Source organism: Actinia tenebrosa, unplaced genomic scaffold (assembly GCF_029948245.1).
Source record: "Actinia tenebrosa isolate PJP-AT-01 unplaced genomic scaffold, QUT_ActTen_1.0 PGA_scaffold1__47_contigs__length_23844297, whole genome shotgun sequence".
Lineage (NCBI taxonomy): Eukaryota > Metazoa > Cnidaria > Anthozoa > Actiniaria > Actiniidae > Actinia > Actinia tenebrosa.
The window spans coordinates 4,156,628-4,175,223 of record NW_028292578.1 but is presented as its reverse complement, the minus strand read 5'-3'; the positions used below and the strand labels follow the sequence as shown (position 1 = coordinate 4,175,223).

At 33.0% G+C, this 18,596-nt stretch overlaps 1 protein-coding gene across 1 annotated transcript; it reads left to right on the top strand.

Annotated features, from left to right (window-relative positions):
- The first annotated feature begins 5,769 nt into the window (after positions 1 to 5,769).
- LOC116304962 (polyunsaturated fatty acid 5-lipoxygenase-like) lies at positions 5,770 to 18,380 on the top strand. Its single transcript, XM_089032145.1, has 10 exons — positions 5,770 to 5,918; positions 8,662 to 9,019; positions 9,292 to 9,430; positions 9,730 to 9,827; positions 11,850 to 12,054; positions 12,315 to 12,676; positions 13,331 to 13,437; positions 15,384 to 15,477; positions 15,828 to 15,980; positions 18,064 to 18,380. Exons 1-10 carry the CDS (start codon positions 5,770 to 5,772, stop codon positions 18,295 to 18,297), a joined length of 1,899 nt encoding a protein of 632 aa, XP_088888271.1. The 3' UTR covers positions 18,298 to 18,380.
- The last annotated feature ends 216 nt before the right edge of the window (positions 18,381 to 18,596 follow it).

Here is an 18,596-nt window from a genome sequence, read left to right as displayed (position 1 = left end):
CAATAACAAATAAAATACAAATCCAATCCAATCACATACAAATACAAATACAACTACAAATACAAATACAATACAAATACACTCCACAATACCCAATACAATACAATACAAATAAATACCAATACAAATCAATACAATCAAAACAATAACAAATACAAATACAAATACAAATACCAATACATACAAGCAAATACAAATACAATAAAATAACAATACAAATACCATACAATACACATACAATACCAATACAAATACACATACAATACAAAATACAATACAAATACATACAAACACCAATAAACTACAAATCACTACAAATAACAAATACCAATACAACTACACATACAAATACCAAATCAAATACAAATAACAAAACTACAAATACAAATACAAAACAATACAAATACAAATACACCTACAACTCAAATACAAATACAATACATACAATACAAATACAAAACAAATACAAATACAATACAAATACAAATACAAAATACAATACAAATACAATACAATACAAATACAAATGACAAATAACCAATACAATACAATACAAATTCCAAATACAAATCCCAAATACAAATACAAACTACCAATACAAAATACAAATACCAATACCATACAAATACAAATACAAATACAATACAAATACAAATACAAATACAAATACAAATACAATACAATCTCAAATACAAATACAAATACAAATCCAAATACAAATACAATACAAATACAATACAAATACAAATACAAATACAAACAACTAACAAATACAAATACAAATAAATACAAACAATACAATACAAAACAAATACAAAGACAAATACAACATACAAATATAAATACAAATACAATACAGAATACCAATTACAAATATACAAGTACAAAGACAAATAAATCCAATAGAAATACAAATCAAATATGCAAGTACAAATACAACAACAAATACAAACTACAAATTATCAAAGTACAATACAAATACAATACTACAAAAAAGCACAATCATCAACTACAATACGCCCATCCAATACAATACACCAAATACACACTACAAGACAATAAAATGCAAACACATACCAAATACCAATCAATTACAAATTCCACATACAAATGACAAATACACAATACAACTATCCAAATCCGCATACAAACTACAAATACAAAATCCAATATCAGAATACAAAATACAAATACAATCAACACTACCAATACAATACAACTACAAATACAAATACACATACAAATACAAATACCAAAAACAATACAAATACAAACTACCAATACAATAATACAAATACAAATACAAATACAAAATCCAAACGCTCCAAATACAAATACAAATACAAATTACCAAATACAAACTACAAATTACACACTCCAAATACAAATACAAAGATTCAGAAATATAAGTAAAATATCAATCCAAATCGAAACAAATACAATACAAATATCAAATACAATCAAATACAACTACACACATCCACAAATACAAATACGAAATCACACAATACAAATACAAATACAATACAAATAGCAAATACTACAATCCAAATCCAAAAAATAACAAATTGGGAAATACAGAATACACATACAAATACAAATACAAATACAAATCAACAATACAAATACAAATACAAATACCAAATACAAATACCAATCAAATATCAAATAACCACATACAATACAATACAATACAAATACAATACAAATACAGAATACAATACAAATACAATACACAATACCAATACAAATACCAAATACTATACAAATACCAAATAACAAATAACATACAAATAAAATACAAATACAAATACAATCAAATCAAATACAAATCACAATACACAATATCAAATACAAATACAAATCAAAGTACAAATACAAATACAAATACAAATACAACAAATACAAATACAAATACAATACAATACCAATACACAAATCAAATACAAATCAATACAAATACAAATACAAACAAATACAAAAATCAAATACAATACAAGACAAATACAAAATACAAATATCAAATACAATACAAATACCAAAAAATTTACAAATACAATTACCAATACAAATAAATAACAATACAAATACAAATACAAATACCACATCCAATACAATACACAATACAAATACAAATACAATCACAAATACAATACAATACAATACAAATACAAAATACCAATACAAACTACAAATCACAAATACAAATACAATACAAATACAATACAAATACAAAACAAATACAAATACAATACAATACAAATACAAATACATAATACAATACCAAATACCAATACAAATACAAATACAATACAAATACAAATACAAATACAAATACAGAATACAAATCAAATACAATACAAAATACAAATACAAATACCAAACTACAAATACAAATCAAATCAAATCCATACAAATACAATACACAATCAACTACAAATACAAAATACAATACAATACAAATACCAATCCAATAATCCAATCAATACAAATACAAATACCAATAAAAATACAATACAAATCCAAATACAAATACAAATACAAATACCAATAACAAATACAATACAAAATACAATACAAATACCAATACAATACAAATACAATACAATACAAATAGCAAATACCGCAAATACAATACCACAAATACCCAATACAATACAATAACAAATACAAATAACAAAAATACAAACAAATACAAATCAATACAATACAATACAATCCAAATACAAATCCAAATACAAAATACAATAACAAATACAAATCAATCACTACAATAGACAAAAGGACAATACAAAGACAAAGACAAAAAATAAACACTACAACCTCCAAATACAAATACAAATACAATACAAATACAAATACATACAAAACAAATCAATACAAATACAAATCAAATACAATACAAATACAAATACAATACCAAAATACAAATACAAACTAACAAATACAAAGTCAAATAAACACATACAAATTCAAATACAAATACAAATAACAAATACAATACAAGATACAACTACTACAATACAAATACAAATACAAATAACAAATAGCCAATACAAATATAATGCAAATGCAATGCAAATGCAATGCCAATGAAAAATGCAAATAGCAAATTGACAAAATGCAATATGCAATCAAATGCAAATGCAATGCAAATAACTGCAAATCCCAATACAAAAATACAATACAAATACAAATACAAATACAATACAAATAGCAAACTACAATACATATTATGTCCGTGTTCCCACTTTTTTTCCCCGATTTTGTATAAGGTTAAATCGTTATATCCTTTGTATTTTTTAACCTTGTGGTTTTTTAACTATTTTTTTGCTCTATATTTGTCTTTATCCGGCTCTTTGTTTGTTTGTTTGTTTGTTTGTTTGTTTGTTTGTTGTTTTTCTTTTGTTTTGTTTTGTTTTTGCATAATTCCTCTTCTGGTCCGCCTCAGCAGTTTTGTTTTAAAAGGAATGACATAAAGTTTTTTTCTTTCAATATCAAAAAAATCTACATCAACTTTTATCTTACCAAATACTAATGCGCCAAGACAAAAGTGCTGACATGATTAGAACCAATCTCGTACCCAGAGCCTGCGCCTTCTGGCCTGCGGCGAAGAACGAGGGCTCTGGCATAATCCATTTTTTTGAGACCAGGATTTCTTGGGCTTCCGGTATAAGAGCACATACGTTAAAAGACTTGCCCATCAGAAAAAATCTGTTAACATTTGGTCAGCTACAATTTCAAGCTCACGCCCCCTCATGTGAGCCCATACAAATTATGTCTCAAAAACACGGTTTTTGTTGTTTTTTCTCTGTAAATGGATCTTTTTTTTGTAAATAACTAAAACTAAATTTCTTGCAATTTGTTTTGTATTTGTTGTAAATTGTCCTGTAATAAAATAAAATTTAAAAAAAATTATGGTGGTAAAATACACCATTAATAGTCGGTTATTATAACCAATTGATGGTGGTAAAATATACCATTAATAGTTGGTTATTATAACCAATTTATGGTGGTAAAATATACCATTAATAGTTGGTTATTATAACCAATGAATGGTAGTTTCAACCACACCACGGTCAAACTTTCTTATTTCAACCACTGTTAAATGAACTTTGGTTTCTATCTTGCAATCAACACACAACCTGAAAGAATGTCAAAAACCAGAAATGAGCACCTAGCTAGGCTGCCCATAGGAACAGCCACAGCTTGGCATATGCCATAAAGCAAGTGTTCCTACAGTATGTATGCAACAGTATGCCTTGATATAACAACGGCTCCTGAATTAAAATACCTAATCTTGTGAGCGAGTCCATTGTAGAACACAAAGGTTTGTGAAGAGCAAAATTCAAGGTCAGTAAATTGGGCACTGACACAGACATAGACATGGACATTTTGGATTTTATTTTTAGTACCTCAATGTTTACATTTATCAAATATATTAAAGAGAAATTGTCCAGAACGTAAGGTACAAGCTATCTAAAATAACTAAAAAAGTTATTTAGTTAGACAGCTATATATCTAACAGTTTGATAGAGAAAATCCAAGTTAAAGTTTATGCAAATGATTACGAATCTATATCAGATATAAAACCTCCTTCATTGTCACGATTTCTATACACGATGTCTATATTGTGTTTCCTTCATGAATTATTAATGCGTTTTTGAATAAGTTTTAAAGGTTAAATGATAAAGTGATTTTCTAATTCGAAACAATGCCGAGCCTTAAACACAAATCGGGCACGTTCCGCAGATGTGAAATTATGGAATTCGCCAATATTAGATTTCGAGAAGCTCTTATGTAACGTGACTGCAATGTTTACATCGAAGCAGAAAACAATAGAAACGTGACGTGGTACCGCTTTGTAGATCTGGAGCGAATCACGGACTGATATATATATATATATATACATTTATATCACTTATTGATTTTCTAGGTAAATGACAAAAAAATATTAATTAACTATATAATGTTATATATAATTATTGTATAGTGAACACATGATATTAAATTCATAGCAAGTAGGAAAAAGTAACAACTCAATTGTACATGAGAATTAATTTATTCTTTAGGAATGTAATGAAGATTGCCTTGCTAAGTTGTTTTGTAGAGTCATCAATGGAATTCCAAATTTTAGCACCTATGAGTTTGATGTTCATTGAGCCATAATTTGTTCTGTGTTCTTAGGAAGCACGAAAGTCAATCTTGTGTTGTAAGCATGTCTTTTTGAGACTGGTAGAAAAAAGTTATTGAAAACAAGTGGAAAGAGAGCAATTTAGAGGAGTTAGTTATGTCATTTAGGTAAAGAAGAAAGAGTGTTGGTCCAAGTACCAAGCCTTGCGGGACGCCGCAACTTACTGTACGGATTTCTGATTCAGTATTGTCTAAAGTTACAAATTGTTTCCTATTTAAAAGATAAGAAGAGAACAGATTTCCAGCTGGACACGTATTCCATAATGTTCAAGTTTAGATAGTAACAATTGATGGTTTACAGAATCAAACGCTCTGCTTAAATTAAGAAAAATGCTACATGAATATTCATTAGCTTATATAGCACATTGGATATTATTTACAATAGATATTATTGCATGAATAGTACTATTGTGCTTACGGAAGTCAAACTGTTTATTGTTAAGTATATTCTTTTCATTTAAAAATTTGATTAGTCTTTTGCTTATTAATCGATCCGAAACATTCGCGAAAATATGCAATATTGCCAAGTCATTTTTCAAGATGAAGTAAGCGACGTTATTTTAAAGTATTAACACTATGATATACGCTAATTACTTTGCCAGTGACTTGCCTCCGGCCAAGAATCAGAACCCAAGAATCAGAACCCAAGAATCAGAACCCAAGAAATGCTTGCTGTTGCCATACGTACAACAGAAGGTGAACAGACCAACTTTCAAAGGTCCAAGGTTCACGATAATTCCCGCGTGTTTCTTTTCGGAGCGAATCAGAATAATTACTAATTTACTTTGTTAATAAATATTTACTATTTTAAAATGCACTCAACACAATTACTTTATTCTGATTGACTTTATTCTGATTGGACAAGGAGTGCAATTAAATCGAAAAACGACAAGCCCGATACTTTAACAATTTTTTACTCAACTGAGCTTAAAACTCCAAATTTTTAAGCGATTCATTGATGTTACGAAATTTTGTCGAGTTAGAGTAAAGGCTGCTTATTAGTATTCACGAAAATGTCAGTTTTTTGCTGATCAAAATATCACCTCTACAAAAATACACGGCTTTATATCTCAAATACGCATAAATAAATTTTGGTCGTATTTAATATTTTGATATTTGGCTCCAAAAGAACGTGTTTACAAAATATTGAGCTTAAATACGTAAAGCTGTCCTTATTACGAAAGGCCAAAAACCGTTTTTCTGCCCTGTCATATATGACCGTTTAAAGTATCAGGGTACCCCAAACGACCATTGTGCATTCAACTCTTAATAGCACAAAACCTTTTAATCGAAACCTCAACAAAGTATACATTTTCTGAAAGCTGAATAAATGTCGAAACTATTCTTTTTTTCCTTTTTGTAAAATATATTTATCCTTTTAAGCGAATTATTCAAATTTACACCGTGGCACCTTCGCGGAGTTTGGTGACAGCCGGTAATGATCGGAAACCACTTGCTTATTACCTTTCCGAGATCACAAGTCATCACTTGTCAAGGGTGTTTCTCCGATTTTTGATTAGTTGCCCCGTTGCTTTTTTCTACGCTCTTAAAGTTATGACGCTGCTATATCACTGGTATGTAAACCAATATCCACGATAACTTTTGAAATAAGCAAATAAATAAATAAATAGATAAATAAATAAAGAAAAAATAAATAAAATAAAAATAAAAAAAAAAAGAAAAAATAAAATAAAATAAATAAAATAAAGAAAAAAGAAATAAATAAAGAAGAAAGAGAAAGAAACGAATAAGAAAGAAATTAAAGAAATAAAGAAATAAATAAATAAATAAATAAATTAAATAAATAAATAAATAAATAAAGTAATAAATAAATAAATAAATTAAATAAATTAAATAAATAAATAAATAATATAAATAAATAAATAATAAATAATAAATAAATAAATAAATAAATAAATAAATAAATAATACTTAAATAAATAAATAAATAAATAAATAAATAAAAAATAAATACAATAAAAAATAAAAGTAGAAATTAAAATCGGAATACCACGGTTTGAAGAACAACTATCCAAGATGACTTCCTCAAAATTTCAGTTAAATCGGTCATTTTGCCTTTGACAATGAACTCAAAATTTACAGTTAACTGAACGCAAAATCGCTTCCGAGAAAAACGCAAAAATGACTGAGAGGAAGCGCCTTTGTTGCCACAAACCGTATTTTTTTATTACTCCCTATTAAAAATAACTATCGAATTTTTTTGGGGGGGAGGGGGGGGGGGAATCGAAGAATATTATATATTTTATCACAAAATGTAAAAATGTAAAAATCGATACTTTTGAGCAATTTTGGGGTACCCTGATACCTTAAATATAATCACATATAATGAGTGGCGACCAATGATGCACTTACATCTCCGGTACTCCCGTAAATTGAACCATTCGTTGTTAGCAAACCGTCATAACTGTGATGGAATAGACCTCCTCGACATTGGAGTGCTCGAGCTTAATGTTGTCTCATTTCAGACCACGTGTCATTTCCTTGAGAATAATACTCTTTGTTTGTGTTGTATCCATTCATGTGTCTTCTCATGTGCAACCGAGCTCAAACCTTTTACTCAGAGTATTATGATTTCTTTGTTTAAAAACAAATAAATGATACTCTAAGAATGACATGCGTGGTCTGAAATGGGAAAACACTACGTAAGAACGGATGAGGTCCATTCAATCCATGGGGCTGCGCCCCCTCCACCGTTATCAATCAATCAATCAGCTTTGTTAGCCACTTAACAAAAGTAAAGTATCGTTTTAATCAACCCAACTGCATAAATAATGATTCCGTAATTATTCCATTTGCGTTTTAAATCTTCAAAGCCCATTTTTTAAGGCAACGGCATTTATGCCGGTACCCCCGGTACCCCCGTAAATTGAACCATTCGTCGTTATCAAACCTTCATAACTGTGATGCGTAATGTTGTCCCATTTCAGAAAACGTGTCATTCCCTTGAGAATAATATTCTTTGTTTGAGTTGTACCATTATTCATGTGTCTTCTCATCTGCAACCGAGCGCAAACCTTAAACAAAGAAATGATGCTCTAGAGAATGACACGTGGTCTGAAATGGGAAAACATTACGTAAGAGCCGAGGAGGTCTATTCCATGGGGATGCGCCCCCTCCACCGTTAACAACTTAACAAAAGTAAAGTATCGTTTGAATTAACCCAACTGCATAAATAATGATTCCGTTATTATTTCCTCTGTGTTTCAAATCTTCAATGCCCATTTTTTTGAAAGCAACGGTATTTATGACGGCTTATATCAGTTACACAACAGTCCGCGATATTTGTATTATTTTTGTGGTCTGTAATAATGCGCACATGCGTGAAAAAAAAAATCCGGGACTTCGGTTAGGAATTTTCCAGAATTAAATTCTTTTGTCGAGCATACGAAGTAAGAAATAAAGACTATTGCCTTTAAGGATATGATTTTTCCTTTCTCTTGTTTTCAGCTGCCAAGCTGGATTGTGTCCAATATCCCTGCCCCAAAATGTCCCGTGGTATTCGCCATGCAAATCGTTCCGTGGTACTTCCCTGTTTACCCATCAAGTACACTATGGAATCGAGAAACCATCCAAATCGATGCCATTTGCTCGTCTCAAGCATGGGATTGTTAGTCTCACAGCTATACTAATCAAAGATCCATTCCTGAAGTTCCATGGAGATAAATGGCGGGGGCTCGCTGTGTTTAACGAAGCAGCGAGATCTTCGTACATGTTGTCGAAAGTCTTTGCTCCAACAATTCCGACCATGAATGAGTTCTCGATTATTGCAGAGCATTTTAAAAGAAAACCGAAGCTTCTTTTACATGTAAGTTTTTTTTTTTGATTTTAGGGGTGAGGGGCACATAACCGTATTAAACTAGGCAAATGATGTACGATAACATCTGCCTATCAAATTCGTCCTGAATCCATAATAACAGAAAAAAAGTTACACTTAAATTTGGTCATTACTAGACATGTATAGAAACTGACCTTAAATACAATAAATACTTTATTGAACAATTAAATTGAACAGTTTGAAATACTGATTTGTTTGATTTGAAGCAGTTGACTAAAATGTCTTTCGTTCGGTTTACTCAGGGCTACGCAAAGATACCATCAGATCAAGAGCCATTTGACAAATCCAAGACTGATTGGTTGTCAGATCAACATTTTGCTGAACAAAGACTGGCTGGAACCAATCCATTGAATCTAAATAAGATAACTTTCTCTGGTGAAGGTAATGCCTTTATCATCAGAATGTACTGATTTTGTCAAATTTTAGAAAACCATGCATTAGCGGGCCGATCTAATAAAGTCACGGCTAACTATTAGATCAAACTTGCCCGGTTTAGTAGGCTGGGATTTGCTGCATGAGAGAGGAGACAACCAAATGACCCAAAGCAAATCCTCGAATCGAGGGAGAGAAAAACAAGGACATGAAAGTTTGAATAATATTTTTCTTGGAACATTATGGTATACTAGCAGTAAAACATAAATTATATTGATTTTAGGAGACATTCTATTTTTTCTATATAGTGGGAGTAAACTGGAATGAATTGAAATCAACATTGAACGAAAAGTTTGAATGGGAGAGCGTTGTCTCAAAAGCATTGAATGGAATGCTCTTTGACACGGTAAGGAAACGTCGAAAGCGTTCAATATTTCTAAAAGGCAATGCCGATAACATGCGCACTAAAATCGGTTGGTTTAGCAAGATAATATATAAGTTAGGCACTGCCTAAATGCGGAGCTCCCAAAAAGGCACAGGAAACCAAATCTGGATAAAACTTGCAGGTGAAAATAAAATCGGTGGGAAAAAAATGCGAAAAAAATAACTACAGATAATTTAATAAAATATAGTAAAATATAGTGAAATTTACTTTGGTTGTTTTTTATCAAAATCCAAATTTACTCTAGAACTTTTTAAGGACAAAACAGGACTCGTCGATCAAAGAAGTGGTTAAAAAGTTGAGCAAAATATAAGCTCAATTTAACTTTTCTTCCACTTCTTTAACATAAAAATTTTTGGTTATCCATATGAAGAGTTTTATCTTTTTATATGAAACGTATTCTCTCCCCAATAAAAATTAAACACATAAATGGAAGCAGCAAAATTAGTTAAACAAATATTTGGTAGCATTAAAGAGAAGAAAGTAAGCTTGCAATTACTCGCCTAAACTAGACAAATTTGCGAGACCCTGCAGCGACAACAAGATACTTAAAAATAACTTTCTGATCCTAATTCTTCATTAAAATATTTTCATTACTTTCATACGAGCATAAACTGTTTTTCGAGAATCTTAAAAACTAAGCTTACTGGATTTTGAGATTTAATTTTACCAGTTTTTATCTGCTATAATGTTTGAACAAGATGTGAAAATCAAGAACGATAAAAATTTTCGAAAAATAAAGTTTACACTCAGCTAAATGAAACTTCACAAAAACCGAGTTAAATTTATTAGTGCAAAATATGTATTCCGTTTTATATTTCTTTCTATGTTTAAATAAACTATCTATACAAATATTAAAACTATTGAATAAAAGTCTTCTTTGCTTTGCCGATGGGAAGCGAACGAAACTGTTTTTCATGTACGTACTAAATATCCTAATGCGATAGTTGGCTAAAAACAATATTATTGAAGATTTATAAGCTAAATAAAGCGTGAATATAGTTTGTAATATATACTGTTTTTAAATTACCTATAAAAATATGAAACGTTTTGCGCTGAGAAAGTCCTTGATAAATTGTCGATTTGATGAAAAAAAACTGCTTTTTACAAAGGTAAAAATATTACACAACTGCTCTCTAAAAAACACACACCTGAATTCTTGAACAATAGTTCTAGATCCATCTTTGACTAGATGCTTTTTTTCCCTGTTGTTGGGCTTAAATTTTTCCTAAAGCGATGTTTTCTGTGCCTGTGAGAGCCGGGTTTGTTAGTATATTTGTTTTGGCATCAAGCGGGATCCCTCGGGTTGTGTAATTGGACGTACGTATACGGACGGAAGTTACGTAGTAGTCAGGCCATGAAAACTCAACTCTCAATGGGCCTTCGGCCCGCGCGGGAGCTCTGTTAAAAACAAATTGGCTGGGGGTGGGGGGTCTCTAGGTCTTAAGTTACAACCATTGATCGAAAGACGGCCAAATGTTCATTTGCAACAACCCTTTCCTAACCCTTACCCTCCATAACTAGTTGGTCGTAGGCTGCCCTTAAATGGCTTTATTTAAATCTAGTAGTATTCTCTATGCTTTATCAATCACGAGAAGACCGGCTTCGTTATATGATAGTGTATATTTTTTAATCACTAAATCCTGTCGCCCCGTGCTACATATGACATTTTCAGTATTAGCCAATGTAGTTCAAAAATTATTGCGCGGGGGAGGGGGGAAGGTACGGCCTAGCATATAATAACTAAGTATAACTTGAAGCAAATACCTACGAAAGATGTGCCTGGCGAGCGCTTAATGAAGGATATCCACCGAGTAGAGGTCTATTTTACAAGGAAGCGGGACCGTGCAATCACCTGTCCGTTCAAAGCAGATTAGAGTATCCGCTTAATAAGGAACGGCTTAAGATAGGTATCATTGTCCTATGAGGCCTTTGAGGCCTCTGAGTCCCGATGGCTCTATTACGATCGACTTTGATCTATTGCAGGCCATCAAAGAAGGACACCTTTATGTCCTACACCACCCTTATGGCGATGACTTGATGACGATGGCCGATGAGGTAGACAAGGATCCTGAAAGAAAGATGTGGAAATTCATGTCTCCGATTGCTCTCTTTGCATCCGTACCATCCAAGAATTCTTCCTCTGAGGCAAGACTGCTGCCTGTTGCAATTCAAGTGGACCATAAACAGAGTATGAAAAACCTTGAGAACTAAAAATTACCATTAGAGATTATTTCTTAGATTGATGATCTACTCTATCAGCAAATCTGGCAAATTTACTATGAATCAGTAATATCGCTGCCAGGAATGGTCTTGGTTTGTTAGAACGCTTCATGCTACAGTATATCAATCATTAGACATGCAATGGTTTTTGTCCGTATTATGTGCGGTGCATGACGTTGAAATGCATGGATCTATTGAAACAACTTGTTTACTAACCGTTTTTCTTAGGTTCTCCTGTCTATACCCCAAACGACGGTGACTTGTGGACCTTAGCCAAACTCAATGTTCAGCTCACAGACTTTGAGGTCAGCCAGATTGTAGAACATCTTAGCAAAGTTCACTTCATAGCCGAAGGATTGTGTGTAAGTGTGGAGAGACAGTTATCTTATCAGCACCCACTCTACGTCATCATGAGGTACCACTGCCGAGGAGTGCTCGTGGCCAACACATATGGTGGACCAGTTCTGTTGGCTGATAATCTAAAGCTTGATAAATTATTCGCTTATGGTTATAAGGGATCCAACGAACTTGTAGCCAAGACTGCGAAGATGTTTGAATGGGGTGACATAAAGCTGGAAAACAACATCAAGGTAACATAGAACCCAACATATCATTATTCGGGAGTGGAAGATGGAAGTTTGCATTTAAATAATTATACCATTCATTGTTCGCCCATTGTTTTCCTAATTATTTAAACGGTTGGAGGCATCAACACATTGTTTTGATTTCGGATCGTGTTTGCATTAAGAGAGCAGGTGGAAATGCTATTTCATTGCGATACGGCTGCCTGCATTTTCAATAGGCTCTGGAAAGTTTTGAAACACTAACTTGATGGTTTTATTTGCTTACCATTTTCGTTGATCCAGCAATGGCGCCGTAGTATCATAATATTAGGGTCTATATCCATAGAAATTAAATAAATAATGCAGTCTACTGAAATAGCTGACAGCATTTGTGATAATATAGCCGGCGTGTATGATTTTGCTCTCAGCAATTTTTGATATAATGCAGCCGAGAGAAAGCAATAGGCTGGGATATTGCATAGTATTTATGACAAATTATCACTTTGGCACACATCCTTTGTGGGTATATTGCCGGCAGCTTCGGGCTGCCTCCTCAGCTCCATCCATTACCCCCACTTATGCTGCGTGCCGCAGAATTATCTATCAAATAATGTCGTGCAATTTGTACTTATTAGCCCGTAAATTTTGTATCTTGTTCTAAACATCTGAATGTTTTTATAGCGAAGAGGAGTAGATGACACTCGTCGCCTACCCTATTACCCATTCCGAGACGACGGAGCCGAGATAGAGAAGGCTATACGACTCATGATAACGGATTATGTGAATGCGTAAGCATAATAGCTAACAATACCTATTAAACTATGAATATAATATAACAATAACATTACAGGACTGTACAATGTTTCTTAATACAGTACGCGCAGAATCGTCGTGCCGACGAAATAGTTTTGGATGTTCCATGACCTTCCATAGACAAGTGTCTCGAAAAGGTCATGGAAATACTTTGATTGACCCCTATCACTACCCTTTCGCGACGGAAAATTCTGCGCGTACCATTGGATTGCACATAAAGTATATACTCGTTAGATCCCTGAAAAGGTACAAAGCTGAGACCAACGAGGATTATCGGGAGATACACTTTCCATGTTTATACTGCTTCATAACTATATTGCTGGATTTGACATCTTTTACCAGTTACATTTCCAGCTTCTGTGAGCATCCTCAAACTGCAGTTTATGTCAAAAGCTATCCAGGTGAACTGACTGGGCGCGTAAAGCATGGTTTTCCTTTTTTTTTTTTTTTTTTTTTAAATGAATCAATCCCATTAACCACTGCACGCTCAATTCACTTGATTTTGGTGGCGGCATCTTGAAAAATGATAAAAAAATGCGACTTTGTTGAAGTAAATAAACTTTTTCTTGTTGAAAATGAGACACTATCAATAATAGATATGAGGCTTAACTAAAGTTCTAAAGCATCCTGGAGATTTTTAAAGACCCAAGAGCACTGAAAGATGTGGAGGTTGAGGTTAAATCTTATCAAGAGATCGAGCGGAAAGTTTTTCGCCAGCTTCTTCAATAGCGCTTAGGGGTTCACTGTTTATTAATAAAATCGATGGAAAATAACCTTCCGATGAAAGCAAATGTCTCTAGTACCATCTGAACAACATTTAAAGCAGAAACATTTTAAAGCCTTAAAATATCGGCTAAATGACATTATCCGTTTGTATTTTCCTTGTCCGCCATTTTGTTTTCCACATCAATAATTTAGACGCGCAAAGACACATGAGATTATTTTCCCAAAAAAGTGATTCGCGATTTGATAGATTGGCTAATCGTTTATCCCCAGATCACTTGGCTACTTGGATCATGAAGTATTTCCCAAGATCTTCTGCGGTCTCAGCTATATATGTTTTGGGTGACTAGCTTTGTTGAAATACATGAGGAGCTTTGGTCAAAAAAGTTTAAACTTTGATTGACATAAAGTAGTTTCATGCTGCATTTAGCGACACCTTCAAGGTATCGCAGTCAAAAAGTGCATTATAGCAGTTTGTTTTATTAAGAATACACTATAGTAGTTTCATGTTTCATGTTGTTTTTGTTTTATCAAGCATTCGACTGTGTGACTAAAGTAGACTAACGACTCTACGATGAGCCTGAATGAAATCATATCATAGCAGTAAATTCTAATCAACAGTCGGATTTTGCATATTTTGTTAACGATTAGAAAGCGTACAACGAAAATTATTTCTTTATCGTATTTAGAAGAAAAAGACATGAAAAAGTAACGTGAACTAAGCACGTCGACTTTTGAATATGTGTTCTAGAAAAAAACAATTACTGTTGCCGAGAGGCAGACTTGATCACTGAAGATATAAAGACGCGTGACACATGAAGGACGACATTTATTTATATGAAACAAACTCACTATGTCACCGTTTTAGGGTTATGAAGTTTTCTAAAGTGCTATTTGTGATATTTTGCGTGGATAAGGCAGTAGGAAATCAGGTCCATGAATAAAACCCCAAACAAAAAATTGATGATGGAATGACTTACCGTGTATCTGCTCTTATTACAAAGAACGAGTGTATGTTGACAACAGGATTGACACCTACACACTGATACTTAAGGAACGATGGACATTACTTCAAACCTAAAAAGACCTCATGCAAAGTAAACTTTTTTTACCAAAGCTCCTCATGATGGCGACCGTACGTAAATTTTTATTTTAGCGAAAGTCATTGAATTTGATTCCAAATTGCTCGATTCTAAAGGTACTATCGTAGAGATCGTGATGTGAAAAGAGATATCGAAGTGCAAGCCTTTGCGAGTGAGGTCTCAGACGAAGGAAAAAATTCAAAAGTCATGGTAAGAAAGACAGATTAACCATATCAGTCCATTTTCCCTTCCTGCAAACGGCAGGACTCAACGTTTTACCTCGACGTTTTCATCCCTTCCCTGCACTTCTCACTTTACCTTTTGCAAACTTTCTCACCACGTTTCTAGTTTCTCTTTTGCCGAAAACGAGATTAACTAAAAACTGTAATTCAAGTTTATTAACTGTTTCAGAACCATTATTCTTCAAAATTAAATTCTGATACTTTTTAATACGTTTTACACGCATATATATTTTATCTAACAGCTTCGCGGGTTTCCTGCAACGATCGACACCAAGGAGCAGCTGGTTGATACATTCACTCAAATCATTTGGTTGATGACTGGCCATGACTGGCCAGCATGCGTCTGTCAATTATCCAATGATAGACTACGTTACGTATGTCCCCAATTTACCCCTGAAACTCTACGATTCTGAAAGGATTCCTAATACCACATTTGGTCCTGAGAGGTTGCCAAACAGAGCACAATCAGCGGTAAGTCTTTAAATGCGTTTTCTAGCAAGTTTATCGCTAATGAATGACTTTAAGAGAGGCTCAAGAGAGGCTACCAAACAGAGCATGTTTAGCCGTAAACGTGTACAATGTCTTTGGCAAAGGTTTTAGAAATGATATTGAGAACCAAGGAATAAATCACATGTATGACTTAACATAACACGTTACATAAACTTTAAAAATAAACCCTTCGCCAAAATAGCGCCGGAAAATTGAAATTGTTAAATTACAGCGAAAATCGTTGCATCGCGACCCACCGTTAAAATCCTGAATGGATTTTGGTCTTTTCCGAGCCGTACAATTATCTTGGGCATATGCAAATGAAGTCTACGAACATGATCGCCCAACGTCGGCCATTAACTCATCTTTTTGCGAAACTCTAAAATGACTCAAGAATATTTCAAGCAGTTGCTATACAGAGTAGTTTTAAAGTTAAGAGAAGGCTGATCAATCAGCTGAATGTAGGCAAAGACCAGGAAAGGTTAGAAGCCTTGAGCCGCCGGGCGAGTTTCCAAAGCCTCGGATTTCAAAGCCTAAATATTCAGTTTCTGAATTCTTCGGAATTTAATACAGCTCGGATGAAACACTATCATCGACACATATTTACTAGTAATTTACAAACTATTGTCTTAATCACTATAAAATTTGCTTACGAAAGCCTACACAGATTACTGTCGAAACTTTTTAAGTAAAACTACTCAAAATGTTTACCTCGTCCATTCTGAGAATAGTGCAAAACATTTTGCTCATGATAAATATTGTAGCAAAAAATTCTGAGTTTGATAAAGATGAGCAACAAAAATGGCTTTAATCAAAGGAAAAACACTTAAGAACACTACTCTCCAATTCCTTTGAATATCACCAAGTCATTTTAGATTTTTGAAAAAATTCAAAAATCAGGCAAATTTCATACGTCCAATTCGCGCCAACTAAATTGAAAAGCTCTTTGTGGAGTGTTTCACGGACCAACATTACCTGCTCGTCATTTTATGGTAATGGTTTAATAAACAATTGGTGTGCTCGTCTTTTTAATGATGAATAATTAATGTACTCGTCCTACTCGTCCAAAACTCTTGCATAACAATGAACTCATGACGTCAATTGGACGTCATGGCAACCTCAAACAATACCTGCTCGTCATTTTATGCTAATATGTGAAGAATAATTAATGTACTCGTCCTGCTCGTCCTTTTGCTCGTCCAAAATCCGGCCCTTGCGGTGCGGCCTATACTACTAAGACATGAGATTGAAATCGCTTTGAATATAGTTTGCTGTAAACGCGAACAAATTTCATAAAATATTATAAGTTGAATTAAATGCACACGTCGTCAGATATTTCTTCACTTTTGTAATGTTTTTTCATGTATATTATTAATAAGTAATCATACGGTTTCTCGTTCGATTTGAGATAATTTGCACTCGTGTGTTTTTCAAAAAGCTGAAATTGAGCTCGACCTACGGTCTCGTGCAATTACTCTTTGAAAAACGCACTCGTGCGAATTAATCTCTAATTGAACTTGAAACAATATGATTACCTATACTAACAGTTAACTGACAACTGACTTAAAAATTAGTAGATAGCTGAAAGTTGGTTACCCCCCTCCACACCCCCTATGATGCCGCAAATACTAGATAATGTAATTTCAAATTCAGTTTCCATTTCAATAAAATATTGTCAGCTCGTGTAATTCCAATATAAATTTTGCAAGAAAATAGTAACTAAGAAAAGGAATTCCATATATATAACACCCTATCATGAGCACTCTTTAATACTATTTTTAGAATCTTTGACGCTATCGTTAGAATAATTGATTTGATCTTTTTTCCACGCGCTCTACGTTGTGGCTGCCCATGTCTTCATGTGTTTTTTTCGAAAAAACCGTAAAGAAACAGCTGCTTAGAACGCGCGCAATATGCGCGTGCAGAAAACCAAACGATAGCAAACGTGATTTTAAGAATAGTATCAAACGATGCCTATGATAATTAGGAGCACGAATAGCAGAGATTCCCTCTCTTGGTTCATTTTCTCATGATTTACGATCGAATTTTCAATTTCTGTTTTTAGTCTCAAGCTTCCTTTGGCGCGACCCTTGCTTCGTATCGTGAGGATAGTCTCTTCGACTACGGCAAAAATCTCAAAGACTGCAAAGGTAGAAAAGTGGTGTCTCGATACTACAACTACCTAAAAGATGTAGTGGATCCGCTTTTGGAGATGAGAAATCATAAGAGGCTTGTTAAAGGTCACCTGACCTATCCCTACATGCAGCCAAGATGGGTGCCAAATGGTATTCAGACTTAAAAAATGTATGCAACTTATTCAATTGATGAGAACGACAACCCAAAGAAATTCATAATATGAAAATTAATGTTATCTTAACGGATAAAGCCAATAATAATAATAATAATAATAATAATAATAATAATAGTAATAATAATAATAATAAATTTAATAATGAATTTATTAATAATAATAATAATAATAATAATAATAATAATAATAAAATTTATTCAAAAGAGCTGGTAGATTTGTGGTTCACAGTCTGTGTTCAATGTGAAAAATAGACCGTTCTAGAATATTATAGAACATTGCTTCAATCC

Coding starts and splice junctions, on each gene's coding strand:
- LOC116304962 (XM_089032145.1), top strand. CDS start 5,770: ATGATATACGCTAATTACTTTGCCAGTGACTTGCCTCCGGCCAAGAAT. Junction 5,919..8,661: donor CCAACTTTCAAAGGTCCAAG/GTTCACGATAAT, acceptor TCTTGTTTTCAG/CTGCCAAGCTGGATTGTGTC. Junction 9,020..9,291: donor AACCGAAGCTTCTTTTACAT/GTAAGTTTTTTT, acceptor CGGTTTACTCAG/GGCTACGCAAAGATACCATC.